This window comes from Cornus florida, unplaced genomic scaffold, assembly GCF_030987335.1.
Source record: "Cornus florida cultivar Cherokee Brave unplaced genomic scaffold, ASM3098733v1 CherokeeBrave_3.0.0_Hap2_Chr06, whole genome shotgun sequence".
NCBI lineage: Eukaryota > Viridiplantae > Streptophyta > Magnoliopsida > Cornales > Cornaceae > Cornus > Cornus florida.
Genome location: NW_026775576.1, coordinates 92,919,959 through 92,946,927, shown reverse-complemented (window position 1 = coordinate 92,946,927; position 26,969 = coordinate 92,919,959). Strand labels below are relative to the sequence as shown.

The following is a 26,969-nucleotide window of genomic DNA, read 5'->3' as shown; positions in this document are numbered from 1 at the left end:
ATATATATATTTGGACCCTTTTTACTGTTAAGAGTTTGAAGATGACATCAATGTGGCCAATGAGATTATGAGCAAGTTGGGGGAATTAGGATCTGGGGGAGTTGGTATCTGGTATGGGGCCCACAAAACTTGCACACTAAGAAGCCTTGTGATTGGTCAATTAAACGTCAAATGTTCCCTTAATTTTAATTTTTGTTTTACAAAGTATGAATTAGTAGGAAGTCTCTAAATCCAAAATTTATTAAAAATATTAATTTATTAGTCTATCGAGGTATTTACAAGTGTTGCCTTAATCCATCCAATGAATTAGTATTCTCCAAAAGCGTTTGAGAATGTAACCACCATCAATTATTTTTCATAAATTGCAATTCTTAAACATTTAACTCGTAAACATAATTTTATAAAAAAAAAAAAATTTAATTTTTTTTTTTAAATTTGTCATTGTCACTATATATTTTATCTTTATTTAATATAAACGAGATTGTCATATGAATTCTTAATTTTTTTTTTCTTCTTCTTTTTTTAGTTGTTATTCATATACACATATTTTCATTAAAACTTGCAACCAAAATCTCTCTTTAAAAAATAAAAATGTAATACCGCTAGACACCCTTGATTTTCTAATGTCTTTTAACCATTTTTCAAATTACATTTAGTTCAGGTGAAATTTCTTTTGCGCAAATGATATTGAAGGTTAAAGTTTCCTTTAAAAGCTTGTTTGTGTTGAGTTTTGTAGATGGAAAATATTATAATACGTAGTAATAAAAATAAAAAAGAAAAAAACAGACAAACAAGCGGACACTACTAGGCTTGTGCATGCACCTTTCAATTGGAGTAGGAGTATCTGATTTTGCCTTCTCTCAAGGGAACCAAATGCCTTCTTTGTTATGCCACGCGGCTGTACTTTAATAAATTTGCTTTGGAAAAAGAAAGACTCTGTCGTGTTCTTGTGTGTAGTGGGCAACTCTAAAATCTCCAACAATTTCAAATTATATTTTTTAAAAATTATGTCAATATTTTTAAAAGTTACCTGAGTGTCTTTAAATTAAATTTTAGCTATTACATATATTTTCTGTTGTGCATTTTTTCTCTTCAAAAATTTTAATTTTTAGTATTTTTAAAAATTTTAATAATTTTTTAAAAAACTTTTTACAATCGCTATATTTCTAATCACTATATTTAAAAATACTATATTATAAAGAGAAATTAAACAATATAATATCCATTATTTAAAAGGAAAGACAAAAAATAATAGTAATTTTTTTGGGGCCAATATAGTCATTAAGATTAAGATAATGTTTCTGTCAGTGCCTTAATGGTCATAAGAGCAGCACTTGTGCAGAAAAAGTAAGTGTGTGTGTGTGTGTGTGTGTGTAGTGCCTTAAGCCTCTTTACTTTAGTTTTGCTGGAAAAAAAAAAAATGATTTTGAAATATTTTTTAGCCCCTTAAGCAGGTCCAATGGGGGTAGATTCCCGCGATTTGGGGCCAAATTTGAAGAGTGGGTTGTTTCAATGGACTCTTTAAAAAGTGGATCCCATTTTGAGGCTCTTGATCCAGGTTGCCAAATACCAAAATTGGGTTGGCGATTTGCGGGCCTGACATTAGGGCCCGCATCAGTTTTTTTTTTCTTTTTTAATTTTGGCCCAAATAGTGTTTTAGAACACTGTTTGGTAAGGCATGTTTGGCTGAAAAAAAAAAAAAAAAAAAAATTAGTTTTTTTGCTGATTTTGGTCTCTTTTTTTCTTTTTTTCTTTTTTTCCCTCAAAATAATTGAACCAAAGATCTGTTAAGGCACTGTTTGGCTGACACAAATAGTGCCTTAAAGGCTTTTTTGGGTAAAATTTTTTAAAAAAAAATAGATAAAAGTGTTTTTTTAAAAAAAAATTTACTTTTCAAAATATTCCAGCTAACTTCCTTCGGACTAAAACCCGCTATCAATTATCTAGTTTATAGATAGGGGGCACCCAAGCAAGAAAAAGCCAATTTTGAACCGGGGAAGAGGTCGAGTTCTCTCTTATCTTATATACATAGTCACAACATTCACTAAAGATGTTACTTTCAAGGTCGAGGACAGAACGCCGGAAAGGGAGCAGTTCCACACGTTCCACTATTTGCTGCGGCACACATGGACTCTCTGCAACCAATCAATATCCGAGTTAGGCCGAGGTGGGAAGGATAGTTTCATTTGTACATAGTGAGTCTCACGCACATATAGTTTCATTTTCAAAACCTATTTTTTTTATAAAAAAAAATAATTATATACATTTTTATTATTATTATTTTTATTTTTTTTAAAAAAAACCTTTCATTGTTTATTTCAAATGATATTAGAAATCTTTCATTGTTTAGTTCAAATATAGCCGCTAGGAAAAAGTTAAAAAATAAATTTTATTTTAAATTTTAAAAATATTAAAATATTAATATTTTTGGAAAGCGAAAATGTACCATTGGAGTACATCTGATAGCTAAAATTTGGAGATTCTAAAACGCTAACGTGACTATGAGAAATGCTGACATGGCTATGAAAAAATGCTGATGTGGCAAATTCGGAGAGCCTAAATTCGGAGAGTTCATTGGAGATGCCCTTAGGCCATCTGCACAAGCCTCTCCGAATTTTGGCTCTCTAAAAACGCCACATCAACTTTTTCAAGAGTTATATCAGCAATTTCAAAAGCCACGTCAGCAGTTTTCGCTCTCAAAAAACATACACTCTATCAGGCTCTCCGAATTTTCGCTCTCTAAAAAATAATAATAATAATAAATTAAAATTAATTTTTTTTTTTTTTAACTTTTCCTAAACGGCTATATTCGTAATGGGTATATTTTTAATGACTATATTTGCAACGGCTATATTTTCTCAACGGTAATATTTTTCAATCAAACAATATTTTTGCAAATTATTAAAAAAACTACGATTAATATTAGAACTTGAAATAATACATTATCCATTATGGATTAAAAAAAACAAATTAAACAAAACAATTAAAAATAACTTAAATAATACAATATCTTAAATTGAAATAAGAAAATAAATAGACCAAGGATTACAAAATTCTATGGAAACTTTGAGGAGGACCGTGAGTTCAAAGATGCCAATATCTCATTTTGTCGTACAATAATCCAAGCTTTCCTCGCTTCTGTTGGTGTCGAATTTGGATCTGTTAACATGAGCTCCTTCTCTTCACGTCTCTATTCTCTAGAATCTCTAACTGCCTTGTCTTCTCTTTCTCCATTTTTCTTACCTCTCGTGCCACTTGGGCATCCTGTATTTTCTCCTGACGACTCTCAAAACGGGTGGTGATATTATTAAATTTCGAAACGAATGAAGTTTACAATTCATTCACTGAATTAATTTTTGTTCGACGCTACTTCGCTGCTTTTCTTCCTGCTGGTCTTTGTAGTTGATATACTTCTACACCAGGTGAATCATTTTCCCCTTTGTGTGGTGATTCTTTAGTTAAAACTCCATCTGTTGTGCCTGCATGACTTGGCAAAGTAAATGGTAATAAGTGCCCAACAGACTCATTAATGTCAAAGTCAAATACACTCCTCTTCTTTAGCTCTTTTTTCTTTTTTCCTTTTCCTACTTGTTCGGCACAATGTGAATTCCATTTATTGTTATGCTTTAAGATCTCTCGGCAACTTTCTAATTTAAATTCACCACCTATTTGACTACGAAACAGGTCTTTAGCTGGTATCATCTACACGAAAAAATTAACAAAAAAAATAAATGCCATCTATTTAAAATATTTTCGAGTTATATTTAAATAATAAATAACTCACCATATCATCACTGCTGAAGTCACTGGGACAATTCATTTCTATGGTAGTCATGTAGTCGAAAAATTCGAAAAATTTACTGATTTTTCGTTGGATCACCGACCAACGATTCATCAAACCTCTATCATTTCACTCAGTTGGAACACCAATATGTTGTTTATATTATTCCAGAATTCGCTCCCATAACTTCTTCTTACTTTGGTCTGCCCCTGTAATCGCATCAGAGGTAATCAACATCCACGCTCAACATAAAGCCTCATCTTCAGCCTTGGTCCAATTAGTAGGTCGGATAACCGATTGTTTTGGCGAAGCTTTTGAGTTACTTGATTGTGGAACACTAGTACCACAATCATTATGAGAAGTTTGGGATGATTGATAAGAAGGTTGGGATGGTTGATGAGAAGAAAATTGAGAATTTCCTCCATAAAAATTGATATTGTCTTCGGGAAATGGCAAAAACTCATCGTTTGATGGGTTGAATTGGGTGTTATAATAAAATAGATGACGAGGATCCATGGAATCGAAATGACTTTGAAAATAATAGCTAAGATTGAGAAAATAGAAGAAGAAATAAGTTGAATGGTAGATAATAGAAATGTGTTAGATGTGATGAGCGATGGTAGGAGTTGGGGTATTTATAGAGAGTTTAAAATTTTTATTTTTAATTTTTTTTTTTTTTTGAATAAAGTTAAAAATTTTGATTTTTTGAACTTTTTTTTTAAATTATAGCCATTAAGGCACTGTTTGGCCAAACAGTGCCTTAACGGCCAAATACACTATTTAGTCTACACATTTAAAAAGAGCTCTAAATAACCTATTTTTAGGTTTTTTCGAAAAAAAAAATTCTACCAAACAGTGCCTTAAGACACTGTTTGGTACTATACAGAGCCGTTGCAGAACAAAACAAAAACTGCCTAATGCAAAACGATGGTAATGTACGGAGCTGTTGCAGAATAAAACAAAAACTGCCTAATGCAAAACGGCGCCGTTTTGCATTAGGAATAAACAAAAAAAAAAATTCCAACGATCACGGGTTGGCTCACTGAATACCGCGAGCAAATTTGGGCCCTACAATTTTGGCTAGTTCACTGCACGCCCCAACAGTCCATTGGCTCACTGAAAATGGGCTTTGAAGAGCCCGGTGCAGGTGCTCTTGGAAGCACTGCTACAGTACTTCTGAGAATATTTAAAAAGCACAATTTTATGCATGCGGGCCCGTGGATTGCCATATGGACCAGAATTTGGATTGTTATTTTTCTGGGCTAGATTTTGGAGAGCCCAGTGGAGCAGACTGGGTCGCCAAAATCTGGCCCCTCTAATAGGTAAGTTACATTAATAGGATGTATCAATTTTTCCTATGGCATTTTTTTTCAAAAATTTAAACTAACCGCATAATAAAAGTTAAAAGACTATTCTCAAGAAAGACTTTTTCTACTTTAATAGTTTAGAAAATTACAAGACCAAAATCTACTTGATTCAGCAAAATCAAAGTTCATTATTGGCTTTAGTTAAGTGATATTTCCTTTTAACCTGCATTTAGTTAAGTGATATCTCCTTTTAGCCTTTTATTTATCATAATTGGTGTTTAGCTCCACTTTCCACTAAAATAATACGATTACATTTAACCTTAAGAAAACAAATTTACACTAACACCACGAACAAGCCCACCCATTTAATCATGCTATGTTTGAGGAGAGGTGAATATAATTTACCTTTCTACAATTGTATTTTACAGGAATTTAAATTCTTAACATATCCCTTGAAAAACAGAATTAATTCTTTTATTTTATTTTGTATACAAAAAAAAATGTTTGCCTAGTTATCTATTGAAAAAAACACCAATTTGTAATGAATTTAGACGCCCCGAATTGGCGTGCCACATGTGATCATGAACACATTAACCAGTTGGTAGTGATAAAATAGGTATGGTCTGCATAAACAAAGCATGTGCATGTGCATAATTAAGTACACATTGTTTTTGTTCAGCTGTGACATAACAAATTATCAGTATCAAAACTCTGATTAAATTGAATGCAGTGATATGCTAATTCGATACATACCCACTCACAATTGATTGCAAAAGGAAGTGAAACATATAAATAGAAAGTAAAGAAACCTATCTGGATATCTGTTAAAACCCTTCAGTTCTGAACAAAATTGCATTGCCTCAACAACAGCATCTACAGCCGATCAAGGGTCAAATAGGATTGTTAAGAATCTTGCTTCTGCTTCTTCACAACATGCTTGTTTGGGTCACCTTTCATCTTAGCTTCCCGACGCTCCCTCTTTAGCCCCTTCGATTTGTTAGGTAGTGCCGTCTCACCAACCTGGACACAAGGAAAATCATTAAAAGTTGTGGAAAAGACACGACTGCTGGTAAGATACAGTCAGCAGAATGACAGATCGGACTTTTAGGGGAAGCATTACTACACATGCAGTGTTTCGTCTACGTTTGGTAACCAATCATATTCCGCAACTAAAGTACTTGGGTATTTCCGGTCGATGCAACCACCGCTAAATATAACTGTTATCATTCTTACCTGTTGGTCTGGAATATATATCTTCCCAATTTTCCCCTGTATTGCATCTCGGCTAACATTTTTCTCCTGGAAATGAAAACAGGACTGTCATTTAGAACACTTTAAGAGAGAAAGAAAAAGAGGGGGAGAGAGAGATTTAATTAGTCAAACCTTCTTAGCCAGTATAGGAGCTGCCTTCATAGCCTCTTTCTTCAAATTGTCATCAGGAAGACGATGCCGCCGAACTACCAAATCCATGGACGGGCCAACTTCAACAAGCTCCATCCTTGGGACTATGGTACCAGATTTTTTAAGGCGCAGACCACAATGAGTAAAGAACACCTTATTTGAAGAGACAGCAGTGCACACATAAACACGGTCCAACCCAGAAAGGTTTAAATTTGAAACAACCTGCACATCAATCAAATCCATGCTTCTTATAATAATCTCCAAATTCAAAGAAGAAAAAAGAAAACAAAAAAATAAATAAAGACAATGGAAAAGGAGGGGAAAAACAGCAGAGATATACCACTCCTCGGAACAAATCAAGCAACACTTCCTTCAAATGTTTCAGCTCTTCCACACTCTCAAATCCTTCACCGATAAAAGCAAAGAAAGGTTTTGAACCAATTTGGGGAGCCCATTTCTTATCATATGAGAATGACTCCATGCTTTTGAAATTTTCAATTCCAACCTCTACAAGATCATAAATATGGTGATCATAAGTTCGCCCTATAACAAGATTGTCAGGCCGCTTCTTTGAGTGAGAACCATACTGCAAATATAGCCACAGAATACATTGGGATAGATGTCACACTAACAAAATTAGCAGTAGGAAAGAAACACCCTTATAATAGCTTATTTACACACTCCCATTTATCCTGTATAGGTGTGACAGAATTCAAGGGTGAAAGATAAATGTATAATGTGCAGGAATAACGTGTGCAACCATCTCCTGATCCTATAAATAAAAGTATTAATATTGGTATTTAAGACATTCAATTCTGTTCTTCAGGTAATATAAACAGGGAATAAGGGGGAAAGGTTGTGCATACAAAACAATCATATTGGCAACAAAGATTATGCTAAAAACCAGGAAAAGGGACATTCATCATCCATAAGTAGATATGAGCAAAATGAAAATATATAACTATAATTCTTAATTGAAGGGTTGAAACAGCTTTATAATATATTACCTAAGAAACAAATAATATAAAAGAACATCCAAATTGTAAGTGTCATTAACGAGATGAAATGTAAAATTTAAGCAAATGATTTAGATCACATTTCCTTCACTAAAAGATCCGCACCAGGAAAGAGCCTACTCAAACTCCCTAACATATAAAATAGTTGTTTCTTGTAAGTGGTGATTAGTAAACAAAAAGTATTAGGGCCAAGAAGTTGATGAGGAGCTAAAAAAATTTACATGGTATAATGGTACAAGTCTCAGAATCATTAAACTACTTTGGACATCCATTTTCCTAATCATCAGTGAGTTCAATTTGTTTTAAAATGGTTTCATCATAACTATCACATTGTTGTTTACACATATTGGTACCACTTCAGACTAGCAACTCTAACTACTTCAAATGTTGTCCCATCAAGGAACTTAAGGACTAATATTATCATAAAATATAACTAAGTGACCACTTGAAGCCTATTAATATGTTGTCTCAGCACCTGAGATATAGTCTAGTCACTGTTGACCGCCAAGCAAAGGATGGCATTTGGTTGTTTGCCATGTTCAAGTGGAACTTTTATTGCAGAGTCTTAACTGGGGATAGATCACAGGTATCAACTATCAAGCTAAGGTGGATTGGATATATAGCACAATTTAACTGCAAAACAGATTTCCAAATGATCCAACTTGAACTTTAAAATGGCAATCACTAAAAAGAAAACATCAAGCAGAACATACACTGAAGAGATGAGACACAAAAAGAACAAGAGGAAGAAGAAGAACAACAATCAAATAATGTACATCAAAACATATAAATTAAGGAGATGATGTGGAGCTTCAAACATATTTAAAAAATAGTACTACACATATGGTGGAGTGGCTATGACTTGTTAGAAGACAATTACACAGTCAACCTTACCACTTCGAAAAAACTTTCACTTAGAATCTGTTCAATTAACTCAGGAAAGTAAACATTTTCTGAATATATTAAAGAAGGCTAAAAAAGAAGTAGAGAAAGTAAAATGACTAAGAAAATACTGATGCTACATAGTTTTCAGCTTACCACAAAAAGACTGCAATCAGTTTTGAGCGAGAAAAACTCTAAAGAAGTTTCACCACCACTCTCAAATGGCCTGATGTTATCATTCCTCCGAGAATACTTAACAGAATTATCCTTTTTAAGGTGATAGATTTCCGTTAATACAGCATTTACGGTATTGCTGGTTTTTGTGCCATGAAGTATTAGGGTCTTCTTCCCATTTTCAACCTGCAAAACACATTTTTATAATCAAAATACTTATTTCCTAATTTTTTTTTTTTTTAAAAAGAGAAGAATAGTTCTCAATGACTTCAAAGAAAACCATAGAAAACTCACAAGTTTAGGGGCACGTTTCTCTATCTCCCGTCTGGCTCTTCCTTGTTTGGGAGTCCTTATTTCCAACATTATTAACTGCAAGTCTGCAACCAGAAAATTGGGCAAGATACAGTAATTACAACAAAGACTTAAAATGTTAAACATTCCAATTAGGGCAGGGGCAGAGATAAGGATGGGCAAGGGGGGCCATGTCCCCCCCAAAAGATTTTTAAATTTTTATTACTACCCCTAAATAATAATTAATTTATTAAAATAATTCCTAAAATTCATTAAAAATTTCACTTGCTAAATGACAAACTCTGTAAATATTTGTACAAGTTACTAAAGTATATTTGTACAAGTTACTAAAGTAACAATCATGTTTAGTTTAAACTTCAAAGGTTTTGTTCAGTTAAAAATCATTATTTTTTTCTAATATTTCATTTAGGTAATAATGATATGTCTTTCCCGAAGTGGAATCAAAGTACGCAATTTTTTTCCGAACTGAAACAATTGATGAAGTACCTCTTTTCCTTTTAATTGTAACTAATCGTTTCTTCTTCTCTATATTTTTCTTTCTCATATCAGTTTGAAGTTGTATTTTTCTCATTTTTTATTTTTATTTTTTTATAGATATTTTCAAGGTATATATACTATGACAAACCCTTAAACAAAATTATATTACAATTGATTTATAATTTTTTTTTTTTTTTAAATTTTAGTTAAATATCTAAAAATCTGACCCCCACATTAGAATTTCTGGCTACGCCCGAGTGAAGGATGGGTAGTCTACAACTTTGTTGTCAGCAACATGACATAAAAGTGTGTTTGAATGATTAGAACACAAAAGCACTAAAACTAAAGGATGTAAAATCACACATTTCATCTAATACAGCCAATTTACATTGAAAGCATATCAGTAAAGCAACTAGTTATTCACCGTGTTTGTGTTTGTGTTTGTGTTTGTGTTTGAATTATTATTATTACTGTAATATTTTATTTTTATTTTTTCCTGAATGGGATAAAAAATTTATAAATGAAGAATAATATATTACTGTCATCTTGGATCAATGGAGAACGGTATAGGTTATACAGAGCAAAATATTAGGGTTTATTTCTAATGTTTTCAAGAGAGGAAAAGGTATTGACACGCACCCATATGCTATTCATCGTTCCCAATCACACAGACACACACATGTACACGCACACAAACATACATATGTCTATCTCAGACATCTCACACAAATTGTGTTTTTGTGTGTGAGAGAGAAAGCAGAAGCAGGGTGTAGAATCTTTACCTTCGTCTATGGGGGTGAAGGTGATCGGCGATGTCGGCGAGACCAAAGCAAGAGTCGCGGACGAGCGGCGTTCTTCCTAGTTATCGAGTGAGTAGTCCTTCTATCTATCCGATACCTTCATCCCACTTGTGACTTCTAGGTCTAGAAACAGGAACTACAGCCCAAGCCCGCCCTTAACTTGGGTTGGGCCCGACCGACTTGAAAACTTTTTCTTTCTTATACTTCGGACAACCAAACCCAATCCAGATCGACTTGGGCCGCATGAGACCCAATTATACCATATATTCTCTCCTACTCTTGTCGTCCACCACCACCTCTCACCATCTCTCTCACAATATATGTATATAATACACACACACACACACAGTTAATTGGTTATATATCAGCCGCATCATGTTTCAATTGATACCAGATGGATAAAGGGATTGACGTGAGCCGAATTGAAAACCCTATATCTCAAATCGAATAGGAGACGAGTTCGAGCTTTCAGTCAATCCTAGCTCAAATCGCAATAAATATAGTGAAAGATTCGATTTTTTTTTTTGGTATCAATACATGTACTTTGTTTCTCTGTATTTATATTGGGGTTAGGATTGGGCTTTCTGATTTGTAAGGCTTCATTTCTATGAGGTCCTTTTTGGGTTATAATAAGCTCGATACAGTTTCCATTTTTATTTTTCGAAATTTGCTTGTATTATGTAACCTAGAATGATCTAGGGTTAGGGCTAGGGCTTTGAATTGTTTAAATTTTGAATTATTATTGGTATGTATCTTTGGTGATGGAGATGGAGAGTTCACGTAGATCATTCGATAGATCTAGAGAACCGGGCCCCAAGAAACCCAGATTGGCCGAAGAGGCCGATCGCAATTTGAATGGCCGGCCTTTTGCGGCTGCTGGAACAAGTGGTTCAATGTTGTCAAAATTTCGGTCGAATGAAAGAGAGAGAGATTCAGAGAGTGGTGGTTCAGTACGTGGACCATTTCAACAGCAACAACAGCAACATCACGAGCTTGTTAGTCGGTACAAGACTGCGATTGCGGAGCTGACATTCAATTCCAAACCCATTATTACTAACTTGACAATAATTGCCGGCGAGAACTTGCATGCCGCGAAAGCGATCACCTCAACTGTCTGCACGAATATCCTTGAGGTGATTCCAGTTTACACTGTGTAGCTGTTTGTGTGTTAAATTTAGTGATAAGTTGGTTGAATTGTAAGAAAAATTGGATTTTTTTTCCTTCTTGAACTAGATTACATGTAGCTGAATTGGTGTTATGCAATCAGTGCCTTATTGTTTATGCATATAATTTAGTGAAATGGCGAGAGTTTAATTGTAAATAGATATCGGGATTAATGGATTCTTTATGGTTTCTCTAAATTACTCTGTTGTGTATTGAGCATTTTGAGATTGGGTGTGGATATGGACTTCTCCAAACAGTAAATTCTCATCTTTGTCTACAGTGTATTGTTGTGATTTTTAGGACCCAAGCATCCAGAGTTATGATGACAATGATGAGCAATAGGGAATTAATTTATAAAACTGATTTTCATTCTGATTCATTTTAAAACTGTTTCAACTTCTGGATGTTGCCTTGGTGCCATCTTTAGTCCTCTGCCCACATGCTGTGAAACTTCTGGCTACTGAGAAAAATTATACCTTTTGGATTGATAAAGTTATTTTGGGATTTTTTATTTCATATATTTTTTTTTGTTCCCTGCCGGTTCTCATGTAAGCTTCATCCCGTACATAATTGCTAGTTGTAGCTACATAGCTTCATTGTATTCATTTGCACTCATTTTTGGATATGGAAGACTTATGTATTGTATGTATTATTGTATTAAATTTAAAGTGAATATTTAACAGCATATGGAAGCATTTTTCCGTGGTTGCATATCAAGAGAGCCGCCTTCCTAGGAGGATTTGAGTTTTGTACAATATGATATTTGCAAGCTAAAAAGGATATGGACTAATTCAGATGGAATCTGTTTTATGATTTTATCATTGTGGCTTTGGTTTGGCACAGAAGCTGCATCAATTTTCACTTTTAATTTTTTTATGGGAATAGTCCTTTATTTGCTAAAGGGGTAGAACTTTTGAATTTTCGATGAGATATGCAGCAGAAACCATGGAATCTGTTTTTTTCAGAGTTTTTACTATTTCGAGCCATCAGTTCTTATATGTCTCTGGTGTTTGCTTTTTTTGTGTTTGTTTTCTTGTTTATGGGGCTTGGTGCGCAAATGGATTTGCTTTGGGCCTTTTTTGCATTATATATGTATGTACTCTGGAAAAAAAATGATCTTCTGGATTCGCTTTGTGCCTTTTTTGCACTATAAATGTATGTACTCTGGGAAAAAAAGATCATCTGGATTTGCTTTGGGCCTTTTTTGCTTTATAAATGTATGTACTCTGGAAGAAATTGGTCTTCTATTGGTATCATGGGGAGCATATGATTGCATTTGGTGTCAACTTTTCGTTTTGGTGTATATGCTCTATGATATGAACCTGCAAAGATAAATTGAGAATATTATACTCCTTTCCGAATTTTACTGGTGGCAGGTTGAAGTTCTGCATCATTGTCATCTATATCTGGAATCATGATTGAACTTTAGAATTATTAAGCTTCTTTTTAAGTCGGTCAGATGTACTAATTCTACAGCATTCTGATCAGTGCTCTTGTTTATTTCTTCTTGGAGATGTGTTAGAAGAATACTCTAGATTTCACAGCTCTGAATTTTACTTGTTTGTTTTGTTTTTATAAGTTAATTATATCATAGCGATTAAATCAATGTCCTTGTCTCTTTGAAGATGATGTGATGACTCCGTATTAAGAATAATTTTAAGGTTTGCTGGAGTGGATGACGATACCTTTTCAAAGATACATAATGCCATAGTGGCAGATGAGTTGGTGCATGGTTGATACCTGTTTAACTTTATGTGAGCTGCTGGTTGAGAGGTGGTAGTGTTTTGTATAATGGAAGATGTTGATAAAATAGCTGCTGCTTTTCAATAACAGCGTTTATGAAACATTTAAAATATATGATAGACACAGTGATATGGGATAAAGTCCTAAATTAAAAAGAAACAGAAAGGTCCCTTCTGTGAAAACAATAGAAGTAGTCTTAATGCAATATGATAAAGGAGTACAGGAAGCCTGTATTTGCAGCACTTTCCAAAAATTGAGTTACTGCAATCTTATCATAAATTATAAAAATGGGCATGTGCTAAGGGGGTGGAATGTGATATTTATTTTTAACAAGAATGAAAGCTTTTTATGTTTAGTTGCCCTTATGTTGGTGCTGTTGTTATTATTATTCTTCTCTTACTACAAATGCTTGGAATTCTGGTCAGTAAAGAATTTTTGAAAAAATGGATTATTGAATCAGATGATATTTTCTTGATTTGATTGCTATTGTATTTTCATCAAATGGTTTTTGGGAGTTGTCAGTCAATTTCTACTGAATTCTGTGCTTCTGGTTTGTAGTCCCAAAGATATATTAGTTGCTCACTATGGCATATCATCTGATCCTAAAAACTATTTGCAGGTTCCCAGTGAACAAAAACTGCCATCACTTTATCTTTTAGACAGCATTGTGAAGAATATTGGCAAGGACTACATTAAATACTTTGCTGCCAGGCTACCTGAGGTGAGAATATTATTCCATGCGGAGTTTCGCTTTATGTATTGTCCTTTCTGAAAAGTGCTACATTTTGTATATATGCTACACCCTCATTAGTGGAATACTTGAGAATGCTACACTAACAATGCTCCATTTTTTACTCCATGTAAATTTACTACTGGAAGAATAAAGATTACCATTTACCTTTATTCTTCCCATCCCATGGGGTCTGTCCACTAATGATTACTTCTCTTCTAGCTAGGGGTGCAACTTGAGCAGGTCAACCCGAACCAAACCGAATTTTTCATGGGCTTAGCTGCTTAGGCAACCATGTTAACAATTAGGATTGGGCGTTCACTGAAAAATGTCAATCCAAAATTAATTTGGGTTTGGCTTGGGTTGAGGAGTTAGACAGCCGAACACAATTCAAACCTGAATTTTGGCGTGGCTTTATATATATAACTATATTTATATATATAATTTTAAAATATTTTATATATTTATAATTGTGATTAACTTATCAAAAAAAATATATTTATAATTGTGATTAACCTTCTTTCTCAGTTTCTTTTTCTTTAAATTTTGATGTATTGTATCTTAACCCTTTGGAGTACAGTCTCTTGAGAATTTGCTTATAAATTTGTATATATTAATATTCAGTTTTGAATTTTTTTTTTTTGGTGTATGAGGAACACAACTCTAGGCTGATCCCAAATCAACCATATTTTTAGCCTTCTTACCCTAGCTCAATCCGAGTTCAAAATTTTGAACATGGGTTCTGTATGGAGATTGAGTATCAAAATCATTGGAATGCAAGCACCGTGAGAACAGATGTCATTTTGGAGTCGGAATGTCGGGACTGCAAACGATACACATCTTTACAAAAGCGCTTTCTTTTTCATTTGGGGCTCTGGTTGTTTTAAACTTTGGGTTAAGAAGGCCACCCCTCGATCTGCCCGAGTTGCACCCAGACTTCTAGCGACTACAGAATAACGTTGTGACTTTAATGCATCTTCGCCATGTTTTTCAACTTTTTTTGCTTTTAATGCTTGATGTTACATTAGTTATCACTTGTCAGTTGCCCAACATTTTGGTGCATCTTCTAGGTATTCTGCAAGGCATATAGACAAGTTGACTCTTCAATACATTCCGGTATGCGGCATCTTTTTGGAACTTGGAAAGGTGTCTTCCCTCCTCAGTCACTTCAGATGATTGAGAAAGAACTTGGTTTTGTTACCGCTGCCAATGGTTCGTCTTCAGGACCTACTGCTTCTAGAGCTGATTCTCAGTCTCAGCGCCAACCACATAGCATTCATGTAAATCCCAAGTATCTAGAGGCAAGGCGTCTTCAGCAGTCAAGCAGGGTAAGGGCAAAAAAATATAATTATTTTTAATTATATTTGTGTATGTGTATCGAATTTAACTGATAACCTTACTATCATTTCTTATACTTAATTTTTTTCAAAAAAAAAAAAAAAAAAAAAAATCCCTTGCTATCATTTCTTATATTAAGTGGAAGACTTTGTAAAGTTCCTATTGATTTGTGTACTGTATGCTTCCTATACCATACCATATTAGTTAAGAGTATTATTTAGAAATTAGAACATTACATTTAATATCCATTTGTCAAAATAATTCTTAACTAAGAAGTATAATTTTAAGTTTTGGCAAATTAAATCAAACATATTGGAATGGTTTGGGACCCCTAGGATTTAAGAAATTTAACTTCATTTATGATTGATGTATCCACTTTGCGTAATGGCAACATAAATGGTTATATATCAACAATATGCACATAAATATTACGTAAATGACAGTGTGTCTAGATATTGTGGGACGCCAAACATGCCCCAAGAAACTATTTTTCTTTGCAAGCTTTTGATTAGGGATCAATCTTGGAATTTTCCTCTTATTAGCATGCGGAAAAATCATTGATATTACTCTTTTATATGAACTTTCGAAACGTTTCTGCATAATATACCTGTTAAACAGATTTTTAATACTAATTGACTAGTTATTACTTTCATTCTAGTCCTTATGTAGACATTCTTTAGTAGATTCTTAATGCCTTACCAGAGTGATCGTATGTATAGGTATTGTTTCTCATAGCATAAAATTAGGATCTCATTTTTGGTTTCTTTTCAGAGTTGTTTTAATCCTGTTATCCTCTCTATAATGTCCAAAAAGAACTCTGGATATTTGAATGTTGAAACCTTTAAGATAGCCTTAAAAAATATCTTCACATTGTCCTGGTCACAAATTATTCTCCTTTTGTCCTTATTATAAAAAATAAAGTGTCTTGACGATCGTCTTGGATTAACTTCTGTGATTGCTTATTTAAGTTGATTTTCCTGGCTGGCAAGTCATATCTGTGTCATGGATATTAGCATTTGCTATTCTAGTGATGACATTTAACCAGTGCAGACTGCACATGAACACATATGATGTAAGAAACACACAAACACATCCATACACACACGTGAACTTACAATAGAGCACATGTGAAAGATGGATGGTTCTCCTCCCTAGGAATCTAAATGGATGCTCTTGCCTGTTGAAAATTTCAAAAATATTTCAGTTTTTAATTACATTGGGTAATTCATGCAAAACTTTCAAACGGATCATTTTTCCATTTAAATTCCATCTCATTCACTTGTCTTTGCGTGTGTAAAGGCAAAAACAGGAGCTGATGGTATTATTGGGAGCATGGTTGATTCACCTGAGGATGTAGAGAGGCTAGACAGAACCACCAGTATGAGTTCAGGGAAGTCGTGGACGGATCCTCCAGCTAAGATGCGTGTATGGAAAGTGATTTTTTGATTTTTCTATTTTTATATACCCCTTCCTGTGGTTTCATGGTATTGAAAATTTTGCAGAATACTCAACTTCCTCATAGAGATGCCCTAAATGAGCCTGTTCGGGAGAAAAAAATTGGTGCAGCAGGTGGGGATTATGAATATGGTTCTGATATTCCCCGGCACTCAGGCTTGGGGATTGGAAGAGCCAGTGATAAGGTTGTGGAACAAGGATTTGACAAGCCTTGGTACGGAGCTGGTGGCAATATTGCGGATAAAATATCCAGCCAAAGGAATGGTTTTGATTATGAACATGGATTTCCAGGTTACCCGGCCCCCAGATCTGCAAAATCTGATGCAAATATAAAGCCAACACAGAGAATTGCAAGTAGAAGCAGCAGTGTGATGAACAGGAGCTGGAAGAACTCTGAGGAAGAGGAGTACATGTGGGATGATATAAACTCTAGAACGACAGATCATGGTGCTGCCAATAGCTTGAGGAAAGATCGTTGGACATCTGATGATTCTGAAAGATTGGTAAGCATTCAAAAATAGTAATTGGTCTTTTAAACGGTTGGGATTTAGTTGTCCATTTGGAAACACACTCGTTACTTGCTACTAGAGAAATCAACTGAGGGGAAACACTGTCTCACTTCTAGAAGGATTTCTTATTTTTGGAGCCCTATTTTATTTCAGATCACTTACTAGTTATTTGACAAAGTCAAGTTTCACATAACACAATGTGTCCATGGTTACCATAAGGAATTAGCACCTATTGATTTTTTGTATTGAACACTAGTTCCAAAACTTTTTTTTCCCTGAATAAAAATTTATTTCTTTTGTTCAGAACGCTAAAAAATTCAAAAAAAATCTTTCTTGTTTCTTTTCCATTCTGCTTAACAAAGAGTGACATTAAGAGAAGTGAATTTTATCTCATAAGATGCTTATGAAATTTCTTGGGGAAAAAAATTAGGGAAAGTTCATAGCATATCAATAACTTAATAGAGTATCCCAAGTTCGACCACCAAGTCTTTAGCTTGAGTGGTATCTCTGCTACTCCGAAAGTCAATAGGTGGAGGCTTAAGTTCTAGTTGGGAAGTAGGCGCGTGTCTTATAAGAAGAGAAAGGACTCATATAGGGTATGCTAAGTTCTATGTTTTTGCGCGTATTTAAAATTTGATATTACCAATCATGCATGTTATAACTTATAAGCATACTGTGTACATTAATCTCCCTTTGTAAAAAGTCAGTCATCCAACTGTGCAACGTGTATAAGGCTGCTCTAATATAACAATTTTTTAGAATATATGGGTACTATGTTGCTTGATGATCCATGACCATGGATCATCATCTTTGTTAACATTAAATGCTCAGCATATTTCCTTAGGATATATGGAAACTTGGATCTAAAATATGTTAGTGGCTGAGTATGCGAGTGTTCCTTTTCCCTATTTCTAAAATCATTATTGACTTAAACTATTGGATCTCTAACTTTTGGGTCAAAATGGTGATCAGGATTGATTTGCAATTTGATACTTCTGTGGAATTGTTATGAACTAGTTCTTTTCAGTCTTCACACAGGCTTGTGTCCTGTGGCATTGCCTTACAACTGCTATATTTGCAGATGTAATTTTCCATCTTTTTCCTTAAATACGTACTTGTTTGTGCATTCTTGTCCAGCACTCACTCAGTGTTTGAGTGTTGAAAAAATAGTATTTGATCCTTCCAGTCAAGTTATTTGGGTGATGCCACAATTGGTGTCTTCTTGTTGCTTAACGCAAGTCATTATGCTAACATTCCACCAGTTGGATTATTTGTAGTAATTGTATCTGCCTTAAAGAGAATCAGCCCAATGACATTGTCCCTTTGATAGAGATTACATTTTCCATGTGCAGGACTTCGACAACCACCTCCTAGAACCACAAACCACATATGATGTTGGATCAAGGGTCAATAGAGAAGCTTCAACTGATTCGGAATCCACAGAACATAAAGAAGAAGCAACTTTTGGGCATAGGATCTCATTTCCGTGGATGCAGGACCCCCGCTTAGCAGATGGGATCGTCCATTCTGGCTCTGGTAGAATTATTTCAGGTCATTCAGAAGGCCACCCTACCTCTTTAATTGGATTGTCTACGAGTACAAGTTCTTCTCTGCCCAGAATGTCACTCCAGTCACAAATGGGGTCATCTCATACTGGAGCCTTAAGCTTTGGGTTTTCTACAAAACCAGTGTCTGGCTCCTCTGGAATCATTTCCCAACAACACTCTTTAGGAGCTGCTTCACCTTCTGGACAGTCAACCATGCTCCAGCGTCCTCCCTCACCTTCTTTCTCTGAATACAATCCCCAGCAACTATTGCACAATTCAGCAGAGCAAGACCTTCCAAAACCCCCACGTCGGGCAGATCCAAGATTATCTCAGTATCCCCAAAAGTCAAACATGGGACCTCATAATCAATTGTCTCAGGATTCATTGCCAATGCCTCCACAGAGCACTCATCCGCGCAACTTGCTAAAATTGCAGCCTCAAAGCTTACATACATCATCTTCGTCGATGACATCTCTTCAATCCAGACACAATATTCCCTTTTCACAGCCGCCAAAGCCAGATATGACACAGTTTGAACCTTCTGGTCTAACTCAGAAACCGCGACTGCATCAGATCCCAGTTCTTGGGAAACCCTCAACCACAGGGAGCTCTTTGTCAGACCACACAAATTCTCTCGCTGCAGAAATTCCAGGGCAGTCAAGCACAAGCAGTTTGTTGGCTGCTGTTATGAAGAGTGGAATACTCTCTAATATTGCTGTTACTAGCAGCCTACCTAAATTGAGTTTTCAGGAGGATGCTGGGGCAATGTCTTCCAAGTCAGGTATACAGCCTCCCCTACCAAGTGGCTCTCCGCCTACCCAATTTACATCCGCAGGGCCCAGGGCGGCATCAGCATCTCTATTAAATCCTGCTTCCCATGATAGCACTTCAGCTTCTTCAACTCTTACCCAGGAAAAGGTAGAACGGCCACCATTGCCACGTGGTCCTCCACCTTCCTCTCTTACAATTAGTGTATCAGCACAAACTTCAAACACGGTGAATACTGTCTCTAATCCACTATCAAGTCTTTTGAACTCATTGGTTGCAAAGGGTTTGATACATGCGGAAAAGACAGAGTCACCTGCTTTTGTGCTATCTGAGATGCCTAACCGATCTGAAAACCAGATCCCAAGCATTGCTACCATTAGTTCGGAAGCAGTTTCTTCTGTTTTACCGCTTTCATCTACCGAAGATGAGCATCTTTTCTCCGAACCTGCTGTAAAAAATTCTGTTGCCTTACCTCAATCCACTACAGCAGACATAATAAGCCTTATTGGCTTTGAGTTTAAGCCAGATGTAATCCGGGAATCACATCCATCTGTGATCAGTGAACTGGTTGATGACCTCCCACACCAATGTGGCATATGTGGCCTTAGACTTAAACTTCAAGAGCGACTTGATAGACACTTGGAGTGGCATGCATTGAGAAATCCTGAATCAAACAGTTTATACAAGGCTTCAAGGAGATGGTATGCAAATTCAGGTGATTGGATTGCTGGAAAGATTGAACTTTCATCTAGATTTGAATCCACTGGTCATTTGAAAGATCCTGACAACGAAATGGAGAAGAGTGAGCGGATGATTCCTGCAGATGAAAGCCAATGCGTATGTGCCTTGTGTGGTGAGCTTTTTGAAGATTTTTACAGTCAAGAAAGGGATGAATGGATGTTCAAAGGAGCTGTTTACCTGACTATCCCATCTGCGGATGGTAAGACCGGAACTCAAAAAGAGGGTGCTGCTCAGGGTCCTATAGTCCATGCAAACTGTATGTCAGAAAGTTCATTTCATGATTTGGGTGTGGCCAACGGTGATTGAGTGGTAAGTCTTATGATCTTGTAACAGGATGCTCGGGAGGATGTCAGCAAGTCTTACCTTTATGATGATATATTACCTATGCCCCATCGAGGAGTTGGTCCAACCATTTGTGTTGCCCCATCTTATTAGATGATTGCTCTTTTTATGCTGGTTGTTTGACCTTATGGAAATTGACCATATTTTGTTACTGATTAGCCAAAGAATGTGGTAAATATGGTGGTTCAAATTTTCTGCATGTACTCACTAAAAATATAATAAAATGAATTGTGGACTTCAGAATGAAAGCTGTCCAAATGATGGGTCCTAAACGTTGTGGTACTTTCTGTAGCTCTAGATGGTCTTGGTTATTATTATAATCTTCTTCATCATCGGGGACACAGGGTGGTAGTCTTGTTAGCATCCGACACCCACCCACCAGCTGAATTCCGTTTCTAAAGAATGATTTCTCAACTATTTCATACTTTTGGGCAATGGGGTTGTCTAAACTATAAAGAGGGGTGCATGTCATTTCATGGCTAAATGTGTTATATTATGGCTTTATGACTTAGAAGCAAATAAGATTCTAGCACCGACTCGCATCCTGTTTCACATTCAACTTTTCAGGGATTGAGTGGGTCATCTTTTGCAGTGGGAAAAAGTGTATCCGATGTTATTATTAGCAAGTTGTTATTAAGGACTTGCACTTGCAAAGAAAACAATTAAATCTAAAAATTATGTCCCTCTGGATGATCCAGTCTGCCCCTTTTGCAAAATGACATGCATGGCTGGAACACTTGGGAATTCTAGAACCAGATTGTGGATTTTGTACTTGTGCTGCTGATGGGAATTTTTGCCTTTTATAAATGGATGGCTAATAGTATCTCTTACTCTGGTGGCAGGAATCTGATGCGTAATGATTTGAGGTGAGGGAGAGACCATCATAATTATGGAGGAAATGGTAGAGAAGCTGATGGAGAAAATTCAGGTTTACTATTTATAGCTTGCATGTGCAAGTAGTCCTCCTATGTCAATTGACCTGTCTTATAAATGCTGCCAAAATCTGCTTATTTATTTGTACGATCTCTTTTCCTTTTTACAGTGCAGAAATGAAAGAGAGATATATTAACCATTTTTCTTCTCTCGTGTGGTTGGTGTGTAGTTCTTTATGCTTGTTTTTTCATTTTGCTAAAGCAAGATTTTTTGCTCCAGTTCAGTATCCATTGATAGCAGCAAAACAAGAAAGCTCCGGCCATTTCTGTTCACTTTTCAGCTTCAAAATCAGTAGAAGGCAAGCAACTTATTACTATAGTAAATGAGCTTCCATTTTTTATTTTTCCATCTTGTTTATCTGTTTCATGTTGGTTGATTGTCATTTGAATGTTTATGTTTCTGGAAAAATATATATGTTAAATTGTACTTCCCCTGCACAAGAGAGTGTTTATTGGCTTTTGTTAGTGTCTGGTGGTTCTCTCTCTCTCATGTTGGTCGTAGGCTTTTGTTGCTTACATGACAATCAGTGCAGAAGCATCGGATTTTCTGTGCCTGAGGTTCTGTTGAGTTCTTTGCAAGGCGCTGTTGTTTTATCCGAAGTACTTGGTTCTGGGAAATATTTAATGTTTCGGTTCTGTAGCATAGGACTAATAACTTAGGAGTTTTTGTAGTTGGGAGATTTGAACGTTTTCTCGGTTTTATCATATTCTCTTATCAGCCACTAGAGTGCATTTGGATTTGGAGTTTAAATTCGATGTGAGCATGAATTAATACTTTCATCTGTTCCATGGATTATACTTTCACTAGCCATGAAGCTCATTGTTATGACATTGGGAGCAACTCGGACAAAGTGATTTCTTGTCAAATTGTGATACAGTTTCTATCAATTTTCCGGTAGAAAGGAAATCAGAAAACTTCATGACATCTCTGTTGTTCCATGGAAAGAGAGCCCTCAAATAAATAGAAGGAAATCAAGTCCTCCGTGAAGGAGGACAATGCAGGGTGATTCTCGTGGCGGACGCAATAGTCACAGCAGGGGTGCGGTGCGTAATTAAGGTTGATGCATTGAGTTCATTTAACTCGTTTGGGGGTGCATTGTGATTCTCAATTCTCATACTAACATATTTTGCTAGTAGGGTTTGCACATGAATTAAAGCTATTCAGGGTTGTAAATGAATCGAGTGTACAATGATGAGATTCTCGTTTGAGTTGTGAGCATGTCCTTAGTAGTTTTTTTTCTTTTTCTTTTTTCTTTGGTGAGAAGCTTAATAATAAAAGATAAAAGAAATTTCAATGAAAAAGTTTGGAGGTTGTCATTACCAGTATGATAGGTTTTATGATTTTTGGAGCTCAAGAACTGAGTTGAGCTTGTTTGCTAACAAATGCAAGTCTAATTTTAGATTCTGCTGTTTGTTGGAGGTAGGTTTGAGAGTGACCTATTATTGCTGAATGCAGAGGGTGATGATCAAAGTATATATTAGGAAGACTGGTTCATTGAACCATAATTTGAATGGTTTATTGACAATTTATTTTTATGTTTTTTTTCATGGTAAGTATACATTTACAAATTTCTTTTACTCTTCCATCAATTATAAGTAAATCATTTGAATTGTTAGAGAGGATGAAGACAATAGAAATTGTATGGAATCAAAGAAGTCGACTGTGGGTTCTGACAATTCTCAATGGAAATTGAAAACAACCCATGGGGTCCCTTTGTTTCTTGTTGGCTTCCAAGTGAGTTAATTGCACATGATGGAAAAGCTGAAGCACGAAAGGTCCGCATTTATGTTTTGATTTTTGTTACTCCAAAGCTTTTGCTTTATCCCATCAACGGTCTAAATAATGTTTGGTGTACGAGAAAGTGCAACATGATTTTAATACTTAATTAGTACATTGATTCCAATACAAATACTATGTGATTATATGAAATGTAAATTAAATTCATGTACATATATGCCCTTGTGATTGTATGTCCAGATTTAATTAGTTGGTAATACATGGATTTTGTCGAATTTCTATGAACAAGAGAGGATCTGGGTTGTGAGGCAGTTTTTGGTTGAAATAAGGGAGCTTTTTCTACTCATAATATATAATTTGGAAAATTGGCATTAGATGTGAAGGCCAGAATAAATAAGAAAGAGTAGTAGAGTTGCATAACTAATATTTGATGTACATATTATGTAAATACTGCATATAGAGTTGCATTACATATCATGATCTCCATTAATTCATAAATAAAAGACTACATGAATTAGTTCATTAAGCAAGGAGCATATATATTTTATGGAGAAGCCTTGGGCTTATGGCGTTGGGTGTAAATGTAGTCCAGGTGAGCCTCTGCAACCACCCTTCTCTTCAGACATCCATCATCTTTCTCATCATCACATTCCTCCAATCCCATTAGCTGTCCAAAATTATCCAAAAACAAAGTTAAACTATCAGAGCTAGCCAAGCCAAAAAAAGAAGAAAGAAATTTTAGTGTGTGTGTGTGTGTGTGTGTGAAAGAGAGTATTTATATTAACATCGAGCCCAAACACAGGAAGAAAAAAAAAAAAAGGTGTAGGTTATTACATTAAAGAGATCGTCTTCTTCTGTCTTTATGGGTAAACCTGCATCATGACTCATCCCATCTGCTGTCATCATCTCTTCACCTGTAAAAATTGCAAAATTAATATTTGTTATTTAGCTAATACTCTCATATATAGTTTAACTAAGAGGCAATAGAAGAGTCCAATATATATATATATATATATATATATATAATATACACACACACATACAAAGATGAAGAAAAGGCAAGAGAAAGAAAATAGAATACCTTGATGGGGTGGCAGGAGACGAGCAGATGCTGTTGAGTGGGAGAAGATGAGTAGGAAAAGAAAGAGGAAGATGAGAAGTGCATGCTGAATTTGCTTCATGGCTTCAGATTTTTTTAGAGAGAGATAGATGCAAGCTTAGAGAGGAGGGTTGTAGGAGGGTGTTGAAGATTTGTGTTGTATATATAATTGCAATTACCACTGCTGTTGGTTTTATGGTGGTTTTAGTCACGTGAAATTCCAAAGGCAAGCACTCGCAAACAATTATGGGTGGGTCACACCTATTACCAATTTTTTTTTCCTCCATCTTTATTGCAATTAGGATGGCAACGTGGACGGGTGTATCCTCCCCGATCCCCGCAATCATTTAAAAACTTTACTTACGTCTCCATCTAAAACCGTTTAATATCTTTATTTCCGTGAATACTCACCCCACATCGCCCTGTTTAACATCTTTATCTCCACGCGGACTCGCCCCACCCCATTTAAGACCAAAAATTCTCTTTGTTTAATTTTTTTTATCAATTAAAATTATATAATTATTGCAAAGATTCATAACAAAAAATGGACAATAAATAGTTTAACGTAAAATTCAACATTAAAAACATTTTAAATGGTTGTGCAAGCTACTTGTTTTAGATTTTAAAATTTGGTTACAAAACAAACTGTCTCAATATATATATTAACGAAGTAGGAGTACTAATGTGAAATATATATACTAAAGAAATAAAGTTATTTAAGTAATTTACCAATCTAAACGCCCGGAGGGGGGGCTCGTATCAACTCGCGCGAGTTTTCATTACGCAAGTTTTTGTAACATTAAACTATTTCCGTCCAAATAAGTTAAATGGTTTTTCAAAATCACCAAAAACGAGGCGAGACGGAGTAGGTATCTACAGGAACGAGGCAAGTTGCTATTCCTATCCGCAATCCATGTTCAGTGAACATTGTGAACTCTAATGTCCAAAATATATATATAAATTTAGAAATGAATTTAATTTATGTGAAAGAAGTGATAGAATTCTTTACTTAAAAAAAAATTGTATCAATATATCATACTTTCAAAATAAAATAAAAAAGTAGTGGAGTTTAGAGAGTGGAGCTTAGTCTTCGTAATTTGTGATTAGGATGAAAAGCAAAAGACTAGTTGATGTTAACCGGAAAAGAGTCAACAAGTCAACCTTTGACTGCCCCTGTCTGACAGCTGTCTTCCACATCAACACGGAACTAATTCCATAGTTTCTTTCACACGTGCCGACTACTTATTTTTATTTTTAGTCATAATCAAGGATTTGTTTTACATAAGGAGAGTCGTACAACACTAATTTTTGGGTTTGACTTTCCATTGCATGTGGGGTTTGGTGGGTGATAGATATTATGTTCACATATTGTCCCTTCCATCACTATAGGTATTGTGTAGATATAGGACCTTTCGTCAATGTTTCTGCCACCATTGCAAAAAGAACAGGGCTACTCCAGAACGAACAATCGTATTTCTACTTATTTTTTGAGTCGACACGTGTACTTGATGAAAATTTTATTTTAAAGAGTTTTTTCGCATTCACACGAGTCAATATGAGTTATTGTTGTGATGAGGCATGTAGTCGGTATTCAAAATTAAAGAGAGCATTTTTAAAAGAGATGATAGAATAATCACCATTTATTGTAATTAATTAATGTGAACCAACATATTTGATCACCTATTTGTCGTAATTAATTAATGTGAAGTGCTGGTAGTTACGTGACTAATTTTTTATACATGATTAATTTACTCCTTTCATTTGTAGTGTAAAAAAGTCATTAACTACAAAGTTGATGCATTTTTAACTTGGTGATATGTACTTCTATTTATAAAAGAGTGGGAGCATTTTTTAAGCTCAAAAGGCTTCGAAAGCTTTGACCCACATGAAAGACCTCATTTTAGCTTTATTAGCTACAATTTTTTATTTATTTATTTATTTTCCAAGGTAGGAGGGTACTGCCTAATCCTAGTGACAAGAAAGGTGGAGGAAAACTTTATTATTATGACAAGGGGAATTGCTCTCTCTCATGCCTAATGGGGGTATATATGATAATTTGGTTTTGAGTGAAGTAAATCTTTTGGTGCAATAAAGTTGAAGTGAAAAAAGCGACATAACTTTACAAACCACTGCACATTTTGATCTGATTTACGCCTTGGACGGATGACAATATAATTTTGTGGGATTCATTCAAGCTTTATAGTGTTAATGCATTGAGATATATATATATATATATATGCATATTTCCAACGTGATAAATTAGGCAAACAAAGCTTTAAATGTCAAAGTAAATATATTTATAAGATTTGATAATTGAATCTCAATTTAGCACGAGATATGTGAGAGTAAAAAGGTAGTGGTCACAAATTAAAGCCGCCAAAATTAAATAAACGTTGGACTTTGGTATGGATAATTGCGATGATTTAGGGAAACCCCAACTCATAGTGATAGTGTAGTGTTCATGCATTACCTCATCCACTTTGGAAGGTTTGAACCAATTAGTCAAAAAGGCTACCACAAAAGTAGCATTCTTTACTTTGTTCTTGCATGACCTATTCAACCCACTGTGTGTTGTGTGTGTGAGAGAGATGGATGTATATATTGGTTTGTTTTTTTCCAAATGAAAGGAAGTGCTTTTGAATTGGATTAGACGTGCATTATCAGCTATTCTTCCTCCACCACACAAGCCTTATCGAGCATGTAGATTTTCAGG

At 35.2% G+C, this 26,969-nt stretch overlaps 3 protein-coding genes across 7 annotated transcripts; 1 reads left to right on the top strand and 2 right to left on the bottom strand.

Annotated features, from left to right (window-relative positions):
- Positions 1-5,693: 5,693 nt before the first annotated feature.
- On the bottom strand, positions 5,694-10,260 carry LOC132312937 (ribosome production factor 2 homolog). The gene is made up of 7 exons (XM_059811507.1): positions 10,133-10,260; positions 8,856-8,938; positions 8,544-8,747; positions 6,830-7,075; positions 6,472-6,711; positions 6,322-6,387; positions 5,694-6,108 (listed from the first exon to the last, which is right to left on the bottom strand). The coding sequence occupies exons 2-7, from the start codon at positions 8,922-8,924 to the stop codon at positions 5,992-5,994; spliced, it is 942 nt and encodes a 313-aa protein (XP_059667490.1). The 5' UTR covers positions 8,925-8,938; positions 10,133-10,260; the 3' UTR covers positions 5,694-5,991.
- Positions 10,261-10,447: 187 nt separating this feature from the next.
- LOC132312936 (polyadenylation and cleavage factor homolog 4-like) lies at positions 10,448-22,144 on the top strand. Of its 5 annotated transcripts, none has more exons than XR_009483353.1 (8): positions 10,448-11,283; positions 13,677-13,778; positions 14,858-15,115; positions 16,425-16,550; positions 16,628-17,083; positions 18,442-20,454; positions 21,330-21,415; positions 21,645-22,144. XR_009483353.1 is itself a non-coding variant. In XM_059811506.1 (7 exons), the coding sequence occupies exons 1-6, from the start codon at positions 10,912-10,914 to the stop codon at positions 20,449-20,451; spliced, it is 3,324 nt and encodes a 1,107-aa protein (XP_059667489.1). In that variant the 5' UTR covers positions 10,448-10,911; the 3' UTR covers positions 20,452-20,454; positions 21,330-21,561. The 5 variants fall into 5 exon arrangements, 1 of the variants encoding a protein (XP_059667489.1); XR_009483352.1 differs by having other exon boundaries at positions 21,640-22,144; XR_009483351.1 differs by having other exon boundaries at positions 21,330-21,504.
- Positions 22,145-23,547: 1,403 nt separating this feature from the next.
- LOC132312938 (putative phytosulfokines 6) lies at positions 23,548-24,427 on the bottom strand. Its single transcript, XM_059811508.1, has 3 exons — positions 24,239-24,427; positions 23,992-24,071; positions 23,548-23,824 (listed from the first exon to the last, which is right to left on the bottom strand). Exons 1-3 carry the CDS (start codon positions 24,336-24,338, stop codon positions 23,702-23,704), a joined length of 303 nt encoding a protein of 100 aa, XP_059667491.1. The 5' UTR covers positions 24,339-24,427; the 3' UTR covers positions 23,548-23,701.
- Positions 24,428-26,969: the final 2,542 nt, after the last annotated feature.

Bases quoted from the DNA above. Each gene is read 5' to 3' on its own strand.
- LOC132312937 (XM_059811507.1), bottom strand. From the start codon at position 8,924: ATGTTGGAAATAAGGACTCCCAAACAAGGAAGAGCCAGACGGGAGATA. The intron at 7,076-8,543 runs GTAAGCTGAAAA...CTATATTTGCAG, and splicing joins CTGATTGCAGTCTTTTTGTG to TATGGTTCTCACTCAAAGAA. The intron at 6,388-6,471 runs GTTTGACTAATT...TTTCATTTCCAG, and splicing joins CTCCTATACTGGCTAAGAAG to GAGAAAAATGTTAGCCGAGA.
- LOC132312936 (XM_059811506.1), top strand. From the start codon at position 10,912: ATGGAGATGGAGAGTTCACGTAGATCATTCGATAGATCTAGAGAACCG. The intron at 13,779-14,857 runs GTGAGAATATTA...TGCATCTTCTAG, and splicing joins TTGCTGCCAGGCTACCTGAG to GTATTCTGCAAGGCATATAG. The intron at 16,551-16,627 runs GTATGGAAAGTG...AAAATTTTGCAG, and splicing joins ATCCTCCAGCTAAGATGCGT to AATACTCAACTTCCTCATAG.
- LOC132312938 (XM_059811508.1), bottom strand. From the start codon at position 24,338: ATGAAGCAAATTCAGCATGCACTTCTCATCTTCCTCTTTCTTTTCCTA. The intron at 24,072-24,238 runs GTATTCTATTTT...CAATTTTTACAG, and splicing joins TCTCCTGCCACCCCATCAAG to GTGAAGAGATGATGACAGCA. The intron at 23,825-23,991 runs GTAATAACCTAC...AATTTTGGACAG, and splicing joins AAGAAGACGATCTCTTTAAT to CTAATGGGATTGGAGGAATG.